Source organism: Dipodomys spectabilis, unplaced genomic scaffold (assembly GCF_019054845.1).
Source record: "Dipodomys spectabilis isolate Male_0828 unplaced genomic scaffold, ASM1905484v1 ptg000188l, whole genome shotgun sequence".
Lineage (NCBI taxonomy): Eukaryota > Metazoa > Chordata > Mammalia > Rodentia > Heteromyidae > Dipodomys > Dipodomys spectabilis.
Window position 1 is genome coordinate 4,917,399 of NW_024870865.1, and position 11,377 is coordinate 4,928,775.

Genomic DNA, 11,377 nt, shown 5'->3' on the forward strand with positions numbered 1-11,377 from the left:
GCACCCGGCTTGGCTAGTTCATTTTTAATGCATTCTTTTCCATGCCATGTAGGTCAACATTGAATTTCAAGTTAATTTTCCATTTCTTTTCCATTACTGGGGCTTAAACTAAAGGTATCACACTCTTTTTGCCAGTCCTGAGGCTTGAACTCAGGGCCTAGGCACTGTTCAAGGCTAGTACTACCACTTGAGCTGTAGCACCACTTTTGGCTTTTTCTGCTTATGTAGTACTGAGGAATTTAACTAAGGGCTTCATGCATGCTAGGCAAGCACTCTACAACTAAGCCACATTCCCAGCCTCAAGTACTGCACCCTTGCTTGGCTTTTTCACTCAAGGCTGGAACTCTACCAATAGCACCACACCTCTACTTCCAACTTTTGCTGGTTAATTGGACATAAAAATCTATCAGGCAGGTAGCTCAGTGGCAGAGTGCTTGCCTCACATGCATGAGGCCCTGGGTTGAGATCTGAGGATCCTAGTGTGAAGCCAGTCAGGACAGGAAAGTCTCTGAGACTCTTATCTCCAATTACCTTCCAAAAAATGCCAGAAGTAGAGCTGTGGCTCAAGTGGTAGAGGGCTAGCCTTTAACACAAAACCTTAGGAACAGTGGCCAGGCCCTGAGTTCAAGCTCCAGAACTGGCAACAACAACAAAAGAATCGTTTGGATTTGTCTGCCCAGCCTGGTTTCAAACCATGATCCTCAGATTTTAGCCTCCTGAGTAGCTAGGATAACAGGCCTAAGCCACTGGTGCTCAGCTTTAGAGATGTAATTTAGGGTCTTTGGCTTAGTGACTTAGTGGTAGAGTGCTTGCCTAGCATGCATGAAGCCCTGGGTTTGGTTTCTCAGTACCACATAAACAGAAAAAGCTGGAAGTGGCACTATGGCTCAAATGGTAGAGTGCTAGCCTTGAGCAAAAGAACCTCAGGGACAGTGCCCAGGCCCTGAGTCCAAGTCCTAGCACTGGCAAAAAAAAAAAAAAAAAAAAGGGTGGAGATGTAATTTAAGTGGTAGAGTGCTAGTCATGACAAAAAAAAAACCCAAGAGCCCCTATAATCCCATGGATACACATACACACACATACACACACACCACACACACACATACACACACAAATAAAGTTGCATACAATGGGGTTAGTGACATTTTCCTAATTCATCTTAACTTTAAATAAACAAAAGGAAAAGAAGGAGAGGGGAATGAAAGAAAAGAGGAGGTAAGGAAGGATGGAAGGAGAGAGGGGAACAAGGAAAAGATAGACAAATGAAATAAGGAAAGAGGAAATGAAGGACAAAGTTGAGAAGCAAGTGCAGTAACTTGGGCCTAGAGTCTGGAGCAAAAAGGTCATTTGAGTCCAGGAGTTGTAAACCAGCCTAGGCAACATAAAGAACCTGCTCTCCAGAAACAAAGAAGCAGAAACTGAATATAAAACAGATAGTTCAAACTTATTTTCTGTCTAAGATGAGGGCCGGAGTAGGTGAGCAACTGAAGTGTATGCTGGGTTATTTCAGGCGAGAATTGTGGATCCTAATTCAAAGCCAAATCTGACTATTATCTCCAATGGGCCAGCAAAAAGTCAGAAATGGAGACATGGCTCAAGTGGTAAAATGCCAACCTTGACTGAAAAAGCTAAGTGACAGTGCCTAGGCCCCATTATGGGTACAAAAATAAAGGGAAGGAAGGAAGAAAGAGAAGAAGGAAAGAAAGAAAGAAAAAAACAGCAATCAGGCAAACTTCCTTTTCTTAGGGCAAGCAACACAAGGATATGGCCCCTTGCTATCCTTGCTATATTTCCAACAGAATTAAAGTACTGGATCACTCCCTCCCTTTATAAAAGTTCTAGAATTATTTACAATATTTATTGATTATGTAAAAGTCTATCATTTTTCTATGATTCTAACAAACCAGCCTCAAAAAGACAATCCTGTAATTCCAGCATTTTGGAGGCTGAGGGAAGCAGATAGTTCAGATCCTCCAAAGGTTACAAAATAACATTTACTGAAAAAATAAATAAATGAAAAGAAAACCTTAAGAAAGGCAAGCAAGGGAGGAATTTAAGGAAGGAAACGAATTTTAAGAAACAACACCTAGCGATAGTTGAGAATGTTCTAATGGGCTGGGGTGTGGCTCAACATGATAAAGCATCTTTCTGGCAAGCCATAAATTCAGGACTCCAGGTCCAGCAATACAGACCTAGTGCATCTGTGATCTACCACTAAACCACATCCCGAGTGTCGGCCACAGAGTAAACTTCCCTCTCGGATTTGGACCAAGAAGATCCTAGAGGAATAAAGTACAAACCAGTGGAGTGAAGAGAACTCAGGAATGAATCCTGGACTTTTTAGTATCCCTAAACTTTACCCTTTTCCTGTAGAAACCTCTAATTCAGTTTATCTAGGAGAGGACGGAGAGCCAATCAGGATTCACCGGGTGGAGCAAAAGAGATCAAATCAGATGCGGCTTTCTGATTGGACACTAGGAGTTGAAAGGGGAAGGCTGAATAGAAAGAAGCTTCCGGGAAGCCAAGGGCGCTGGGACTTTTGAGAGGCCTGAGCCACCTCAGGTAAGTCCCTCACCTCCGGAAGAGACCCTTCTTCAATCTCTGGGGTGTCAATCATCAGATGAACAGATATCAGGCTTTGGTTTGGATCTTAGCCTCCGGAATAGCTGGGATTACAGGCGTGCGCCATCAGTGCCTGGTGATTAGGTGTGCTTTTTTACCACCTGAAACCTCCCACCCCAGCACTTGCTATCAGTTATTTGTGACTGAAGTTTCTTGGGTAGGCCCGAGGTAGGCCTTAGTACTGAGGTCCCCCCAGTAGCTGAAAGGAATTAAAAGTTGGGCCACCACACTTGCGAGGTTGGTTGCGCTGGTGTTTCCATAAGTTTTTGCTCACACTGGTTTTAAAGTTCAACCAGCCATAACGCTGACCTGGAGTATCTAGGATCAAAGATGTGTACAATCTGTGCAGACATGGTTTTTGTTTGTTTGGGAGCCGTTTTTGTTCGTTTGTTTTATGCTGGTCCTGGGGCTTGAACCCAGGGTCTGTGCGCTGTCCCTAAGCTTTTTTGCTCAAGGTTAGGGCTCTACCACTTGAGTCATAGTTCTTTTCTCAGCTCATTCTGTAGTTAATTGGAGATCAAAGTCTTACGGGCATTACTGCCTGGGCTGGTTTCAAACCAAGATTCTTGGATTTCAGCCTCCTCAGTAGCTAAGACTGCAAGTGTAATCCACCAGTGCCGGGCTCTAGACTTGTTTTTTGACAAGGTAACTCTTTCATTTTATTACTTTCTAGGATAATTGAAGAAGCTGGTGATACTATAATCTTGTAAATTCAACTACAGGAGTTTTTCTTCTTTTCTTTTTTCTTTTTTAAAGATAGTTTCTCAAAAATCCCCACTCAAGATACTCCACCCTGCTGTATTATCTTGCCTTCTGGTAGTTGGCTGGAATGAATGGCATTCACCACCCCCAGCTCTAAACTTTCTTTTTTTTTTTTTGGGTCCAGTCGTGGGGCCTGAACTCTGGGCCTGGGCGCTGTCCCTCAGCTCTTCAGCTCAAGGCTAGCTCTCTACCACTTGAGCCACAGTGCCACTTCCGCCTTTTTTTTTTTTTGCTTATGTGGTGCTGAGGAATCGGACCCAGGTCCTCTGACATGCAAGGCAAGCGCTCTACCACTGAGCCACCTTCCCAGCCCCCCTAAACTTTCTTTTAAATAAAGCTGAGGGGCTGGGAAGGTGGCTCAGTGGCAGAGCGCTTGCCTTGCATGCTCCAGGCCCTGGGTTCGATTCCTCAGCACCACATAAGCAAAAAGGAAAAAGCCGGAAGTGGCGCTGTGGATCAAGTGGTAGAGCACTAGCCTTGAGCTGAAGAGCTGAGGGACAGCGCCCAGGCCCAGAGTTCAGGCCCCACGACCGGACCCAAAATAAATAAATAAATAAATAAAGCTGAACAATTGGGGGAGAGAGAGAGAGAGATAGAAATAGAGGAGAGAGAGGGAAGAGGAGCCCTGGCCTGGGTCCGCCTGAGCTAGGCAGACAGACCCTGTCAAAACTACTCAGGAGGCTGAGATCTGAGGACCACAGTTCAAAGCCAGCCCAGGCAAGAAAGCCCATGAGACTCTTCTCTCCAATTAACGGAAGTGAGTGTGTGGCTCAAATAGTAGAATACTAGCCTTCAACATAGAAGCTCAAAGACTGCACTGAGAGTACTCAGGCCCAGAGTTTAAGCCCTAGGACAAGCACACACTTGCATCTACACACTGTGTTCTCCCTTTGAGCCATGACTGAAACTCTCTGCATGCTGTCCCAGATTCCTTTCCCTGAAGGTTCATCAAGATGGGAGATAACCCACCCAAACTCGTGCGGCTGGCCATGCAGAGCCTGCTGGAGAAGCAGGCCTTGGCCATCTCTGCTCTGGAGGACCTGCCCTGCGATCTCTTCCCTCTGTTGTTCCTGGAGGCCTTGAAAAGGAAAAGCATGAAGGTGCTGAAGGCCATGGTGCAGGCCTGGCCCTTCCCCTGCCTCCCCCTGGGACCCCTGATGAACAGACAAGACCAGGAGCTCCTAAAAATCGCCCTGGGTGCACTCAATATGCTACTTGCTCAGAAGGATCGGCCCAGGTGAGTGGGGTCCAGCCAGAGAGCTGGAAGTGAGAGCTGTGGAGCTTAGGGAAGACTGAGTTGAGAACCAGGAGAGTGGAGAGAAAAGCATCCGATGGCGCTGGGCGGATTAGAGAGGCCTAGGTCTTTGCTGGCTCTGTCTGGGCCTTTTCTGGGCTCTGTCTGGGCCTTTGCTGGGCTCTGTCTGGGAAGAAGCTTGTGAGCAGAGCACAGTGATGGATGCAGGGGTGGCTGAAGCTGCTGCTGAAGGAAGCAGATGCATCTGCCACCTTCCCCAAGCTTTGCCAGTGAGGACCAGGCCTCAAGGATCAGTAAGGAGGAAGAGCCTTTACCTAGCATGCATCAGGGGCTGGGTTCATGCCATAGTATTTCAAGAGGAAGGGGGAGGGAGGGTGGAAAGAGAGAGAGAGAGAGATTTAACTAGAAACTCTGGGCACTGGTGGCTCACATCTGCAATCCTATCAGGAGGCTGAGACTCTTGTCTCCAATTAACCACCAAAAAGCTGGAAGTGGAGCTGTGGCTCAAAGTGGTAGAGCACCAAAGCTCAGGGACAATGTCAGTCTCTGAGTTCAAGTCTTAGGACCAGCACTAAATAAATACTTTTTTTTTTTTTTTTTGTCAGTCATGGGGCTTGAACTCTGGGCCTGGGCACTGTCCCTCAGCTCTTCAACTCAAGGCAAGCCCTCTACCACTTGAGCCACATCACCACTTCTGGCTTTTTCTGTTTATGTGGTACTGAAGAATCAAACCGGGGCTTTGTGCATGCTAGGTAAGCACTCTACCACTAAGCCGCATTCCCAGCCATAATTTTTTTTTTTTGTCAGTCATGGGGCTTGAACTTGGGGGCCTGAGCACTGTTCCTGAGCTCTTCAGCTTAAGGCTAGTGCTCTACCACGTGGGAAACAGTGCCACTTCCGGTTTTCTGATGGTTAATTGGAGATAAGAGTCTCACGGACTTTCCTGCCTGGGCTGGCTTTGAACGGTGATCCTCAGATCTCAGCCTCCTGAGTAGCTAGGATTATGTGAGCCACCAGTGCCTGGCTTCTAATTTTTTTTTTTTTTAAGAAGACACATTTAGATGGTGACCAAACTGCAAATGATGCAGCTGGTATCTGGTATGTATATTTAAATCCCAGAGCTGGCACTGGTGACTCACATTTGTAATCATAGCTACTACTCAGGAGATTGAGATGTAAGGATCAAGGTTTAAAGCCAACACTGGGAGACAAATCTTATCTCCAGTTAACTAGCAAAAAGCCAGAACTGAAGGCATTGCTCAAGTGGTATAGTACAGATCTTATTTATTTCTTTATTATTTAATAGCTCACTTCTTTTTTTTGGGGGGGGGGTCTGGTCGTGGGGCCTGAACTCTGAGCCTGGGCACTATCCCTCAGCTCTTCAGCTCAAGGCTAGCACTCTACCACTTGAGCCACAGCGACACTTCCGGCTTTTTTTCTTTTTGCTTATGTGGGCTGAGGAATCGAACCTTGCATGCATAGAGTGCATGCAAGGCAAGCGCTCTACCACTGAGCCACCTTCCCAGCCCCAATAGCTCACTTCTTAAGCTCAAAGGTTAAGCAGGAGTGAGTGAGTCCCTGATTTCAAGACCCAGAAGCAATACAAATGATAAATAGATGATAGATAGATAGATAGATAGATTATAGATAGATAGACAGATAGAAATACTCATTGGGTATTGGATCTCTATGTATGATCTTATAATTTTCCCCCTGGTTTCTCCACAGGAGATGCAAGTTGCAAGTCTTAGACTTGACAAAAGAACACCAAAACTTCTGGAATGTGTGGTCTGGAGCAATAGATACTGATACCTCACAACCACCACCAAAGAGAAGAAGGAACCAATTAATGGAGGCCTTTCCAGGGCCAGGAGAGAAGCAGCCCTTAAGGGTGACAGTAGACCTGTCCTTGAAGCGTTGTGATGAAAATGAACCTCAAAACTACTTGTTTGAGTGGGCTAAGCAGAAGAAATGTTTGGTCCAGCTGTGCTGTAGGAAGCTGCAGATTTGGGAACATTGTTACTGTAATATCAATGAATTGCACCCGTTCTCTTTCTTGGACCCACTGGAGCTAGTGTATGTGGAGGAGGTGGAAGTGAACTGCCCTTTGAGCCTGAGCACATTGGCCATGTTTGCTCCTTACCTGGGCAAGATGAAAAATTTGCACAAACTCTTCCTCTCACACATCTATGTGCCTGAATGTATGTCTTCAAAGAAACAGATGGAACGTGCCGCCATATTTATTTCTCAGTTCAGCAACTTCGACTGTCTCCAGCAGCTCTATATGAATCGAGTCTCTTTTCTCCAAGGCAACCTGCACCAGATACTCAGGTAAGGAAGAATGGGCAGCTCTCTGAAGAGCAATGCCCAGCTTTTTTTTGTTGCCTGCAACATGGATAGACATGTGCTGACTATCAGCCAGGATGATAGATATTAGTGTGCATGTTCCATTTCTTACTCTGACCGTATGTTTTTTTTGCCAGTCCTGGGGCTTGAACTCAGGGCCTGGGCTCTGTCTCTGAGCTTCTTTTGCTCAAGGTTAGCACTCTACCACTTGAACCACAGCACCACTTCTGGCTTTTTTTTTTGGGGGGGGGGGGTCCGGTCGTGGGGTCTGAACTCTGGGCCTGGGCTCTGTCCCTCAGCTCTTCAGCTCAAGGCTAGCACTCTACCACTTGAGCCACAGCGCCACTTCCGGCTTTTTTCTTTTTGCTTATGTGGTGCTGAGGAATCAAACCTAGGGCCTCATGCATGCAAGGCAAGCGCTCTACCACTGAGCCACCTTCCCAGCCCCAAACTTCTGGCTTTTTCTGTGTATGAGGCACTGAGGAATCGAACCCAGGGCTTCATACATGCTAAGCAAGCACTCTGTCATTAAGCCACATTCCAAGGCCTGTTATTATATCTTAAACTATCCTGCTATGCGGTCTCCCAAAGCCTTTCTAAATCAGAAGACAAATCAGAGTAGATGGCTGTGGAAAGTGCCTTCATGTCTGCAAGGCAACAGTGGGGCATCTAATCTAGGAAAAGTGGCTAGGAGTTTCCCTTTAGGAAGCCTATGGTCAGGGCATGTATGAGGAAGAAGAGGACAATGAAGGAGAGATTGAGCACCTGCCCGGTTTGTCCTGTGCACACTGCTCTCTGAGCTCCATTTGGAACAGGTGTTGTGCGCCCAGGGAGAGGAGGCAGTTGGTTCTGGGGTTGAGGAAGATTTCTAGGGAGGTGGAGGGGGGATGGACAGCACTTAAAGCTTTCAGGATGAGACCTCAGGAATGAGCCCTAGCAATGTTGCCAGACCTGCCCTGGATTTGTCTTCCTACATGTGGCCACTGGCCTTAAGTGGCCAGAGCTGAAGGATGGGCTTGAAGAAAGAGAGCTGTGGAGTTGGGGGACTGAGCTACTCAAAATCCTCAACCTCCAATAGGGTGATTAGTGACCACAGTCTTTGCTTTGCTTTGCTTGTTTTCTTGGGGGTATGAGGGGTCCACTCAGGGGCTTGGTGCTTGCTAGGGAGGTATTCTGCCACGTGGTCATACTCAGATGGTCAGATCTACCTTGAATTGGGTGAAAAAGGTTCCAGTCTGCAATACCTATATCAGAACTGCATCCCTGCCTTCTCCTCAGGTCTCTGAAGACTCCCTTGGAGACCCTGTCAATAACACACTGCAGGCTTAGGAAATCTGATCTGAAGTGTCTGCCCAGGTGCTTGAGCACTCACCAGCTAAAACACCTGAGTCTGAAAGGTGTCAGCCTGATCCCTGTGCGTCCTGGGATGCTCCAAGCTCTACTAGAGCAACTTGCAGCCACCCTGGAGATCCTGAACTTGGAGGACTGTGGGATCGAGGACTCCCATCTCACTGCCATCCTGCCCGCCCTGAGCCAATGCTCCAAGCTCACCAAGCTCTGTTTCTATGGGAACCACCTCTCTCTGGCTGTCCTGAAAAACCTGCTGTGCCACACTGCCAGGTTGAACCAGCTATGCCTCGAGCTGTACCCTGTCCCTCTGGAAGCCTATGATAGCCCGAGTGCTGTTCGCACACAGAGGGGTTCCCTGTACTGTGCCGAGCTCATGGACACACTGAGGGGCATAAGGCAGCCCAATATGGTGTCCTTCGGTGTGGAACCCTGCCCTAAATGTGGACATTCCTGCTTCTATTATATGGACTCCATTCTGTACTGCTCTAGGAGGCCTACCTAGCTTGGTGCCAATGTCACTAGTTTTTCTCCTGGACACTGGGAAGTGAAAACCAAAGCAGAAGCTCAGGGGAAAAAAAAACACACAAAGTTGAACTGGGTTGAGAGTACAGGCATGCAGGGAAGCAGTGTGACCTTGGGATATATGATGGGGTAAATTAAGACTTTGCCAGAAAACCAAGCAGACATCCAGGTACAAAGAACAAAGAAAGGTTGGTTGCTGGGAAAGGGGGCCGGCAAGACCCCTTCTCACAGGGAGAAGTCAGAAGAAGCGCTGGCTATTTTCTGAGGTGACCTATGTAACCCAGGAAGTCTAGGAGCTAGAAAAGGCTAGGAGGAGAGACCCTGGTGTGGACGTGTGGGCCAGGGGCTTCATCATGGCGGACTAGGATTTATGGCTGCTGTCCAAATAGTAGATAAGGCTCCTGCAACTGCCCTGACCTGAAGGTCACTCTAAGGGGCTCTTGCTGCCTTCTATGGTTGTAGCTGCCCCAGAGAAGTGCCATCCCAAGGGAAAGGGGGCTGGAGGCTGATTACTTACTGCCTTCACTACATGGGCCTGGTGCTGCCCATGGAAGGGAGCATGTGGAGAGGGGAAGGAGGGTACTAAGCTATGGGAAGGGAGCTCATTTTGCTAACCGTACAAGTCTTCTGCATTCTGGGAAGCAAATCAGAATTTCCCCACGGGGCTTCACGCAGCAGTTCCCTGTGGTCATTTGATAACATTAGTAGTTCCCTGTGGTCATTTGATAACATTGGTCTTGTTGGTTGATCTCTGGAATGATCCCTGACAGAGAGTACCTTGACGTAATCCCTGCTGCTTCCAGTGTAAACATCTGCAAAGTTCTGTGACTGTAGGGGGGGGGGGCGATGAAGGTGAGTTGCCTGAACGAGGCTGACACCTATCTCTGGTAACACTCCCTTGTCTCTAATTGGATTAAAAGACACCCCACTGTTACTGTGTTGCTTGTTTTCTGTGACTCTAATAAAACACCAGAGGCAAGAAACTGGTGGAGAGAAAAGGGTGATCTAGCTCACAGAATAAGGGGGTCCAGCCCCCCCCCATCAGGTATTCTCATCACTTTCTCACTTCCAGCTCTGGGGAGGGTGCTTGGGTGATCTACACATGAGAAAAAAACTTCAGACCAGATTCCCCAGACTCTTCAAGGACACACCCACAATAAGCACAGGAAACACTTTGTATATAAATATTTGTGTTGAGATTTATATTAGGAGGCCTTTAAAGGACACTATAAAAGGACACTCATCCAAGGCCCAGGTTGGGGACAGTCCTTGTGTTGGGTCCCAGGCAACCAGAGTTAGGGAGATTCCCTGAGGCGGAGGGAGGGCCCCAGGCCGCCAGGCTGTGCTGGGGCAGGGCATCTTCAGCACCGCGTTCTCGGTGGCTAGGTAGTGACTTCACAGGAGCACTTTGGGCCCTGGGTATGATTCTTCTTCACCCCAGAAGTCATCTGCCTCCGGTGTCTCCAAGAGCCAAACGGCTCGGGGAAGGTCACAGGTGGCGCCTCCTTGGGCTTCTTCCGGCCCCAGGGGAAGGTGCTCCAGCATTTGGTAATAGTGGCATTCCCGGCCGAGGGTGGGGTCGTAGGGCGGAGCCAGGATGTCCAGGAAGGCAGCTGGGCCCCGAACCGCCAGGATCTGATGCAAGTTGTCCTGGCTCGGGCTGAGGACGCAGGGGGCGCTGGCCTCGGTGTACTCGGCCTCGGAGCGCAGGACCCCAGGCCGCGGGGTGGCCCCCTCGGGGGTCCCCGGCGGCGGGGCCTGCTGCCGCAGCGCCCCCGGGCCCGGCCCGCCGCCCGGCTCCAGCCGGTCCAGGCAGCGGATGCGCACGGTGCCGTAGAGCACCCGCAGCAGGCCGTGCATGCCCGGGTGGTCGTGCAGCGGGATGCGGGCGCTGGCCCGCAGCAGGAACACGCCCAGGCTGAAGGCCGGGGTCTCGCAGATGCGCATGTAGGTGAAGGGCGCCCGCCGGGAGGCCCTGCGCGGGGCCAGCCGGAGGTCCCGGGCCCGCACCTGGCCCAGCAGGCTCTGCAGACGGCCCAGGTTCTCCCTGAAGCCAGAGGTCGCCTCAAGGTCGCCGGGGTCCCCGGGGCCGGGGAAGGTGAGGCTGGCCTGGAGGGCTAGCCTTTGAATCAAAGGAGCCCCGTCGTCGTCTTGGGGCTTGCTTGGCTCTTCCTCGGAGCGCCACAGGCGCCTCCAGCCTGCCTTCCACTTCCTGAAGCCCCATCCAGTCCACCCCTTGGGGTCCCCGGCGGCTGCCATGCTTCCCCGAAAGCCCAGCAACTACCGCCGTGCGCACGCGCAATGCCCGCCACCCACGGCAGCCACGTGGGCCGCAACCGCCCAGTACGCTGCCCGGCCCCCTGCCCTCCCAGCCCCTGGGTGCTCTCTAGTTTCTGCTGCTCAGTTCGGCCCTTTTTATAGCTATTAAAAATAGCATGGCCGGGCGCCGGTGGCTCACGCCTGTCATCCTAGCCACTCAGGAGGCTGAGATCTGAGGATCACGGTTCAAAGCCAGCCTGG

At 49.7% G+C, this 11,377-nt stretch overlaps 2 protein-coding genes across 2 annotated transcripts; one reads left to right on the plus strand and one right to left on the minus strand.

Annotated features, from left to right (window-relative positions):
- Positions 1-4,337: 4,337 nt before the first annotated feature.
- Positions 4,338-8,837, plus strand: LOC122121441 (PRAME family member 12-like). Its single transcript, XM_042695655.1, has 3 exons — positions 4,338-4,621; positions 6,368-6,970; positions 8,264-8,837. Exons 1-3 carry the CDS (start codon positions 4,338-4,340, stop codon positions 8,835-8,837), a joined length of 1,461 nt encoding a protein of 486 aa, XP_042551589.1.
- Positions 8,838-10,252: 1,415 nt separating this feature from the next.
- On the minus strand, positions 10,253-11,116 carry LOC122121442 (2-aminoethanethiol dioxygenase-like). Its single transcript, XM_042695657.1, has one exon. It carries the CDS (start codon positions 11,114-11,116, stop codon positions 10,253-10,255), a length of 864 nt encoding a protein of 287 aa, XP_042551591.1.
- Between the last annotated feature and the right edge of the window lie 261 nt (positions 11,117-11,377).

Excerpts from the sequence above, each read along its gene's own strand:
- LOC122121441 (XM_042695655.1), top strand. The coding sequence starts at position 4,338 with ATGGGAGATAACCCACCCAAACTCGTGCGGCTGGCCATGCAGAGCCTG. Across the intron at positions 4,622-6,367 it reads GCTCAGAAGGATCGGCCCAG|GAGATGCAAGTTGCAAGTCT; the intron begins GTGAGTGGGGTC and ends GTTTCTCCACAG. Across the intron at positions 6,971-8,263 it reads AACCTGCACCAGATACTCAG|GTCTCTGAAGACTCCCTTGG; the intron begins GTAAGGAAGAAT and ends CCTTCTCCTCAG.
- LOC122121442 (XM_042695657.1), bottom strand. The coding sequence starts at position 11,116 with ATGGCAGCCGCCGGGGACCCCAAGGGGTGGACTGGATGGGGCTTCAGG.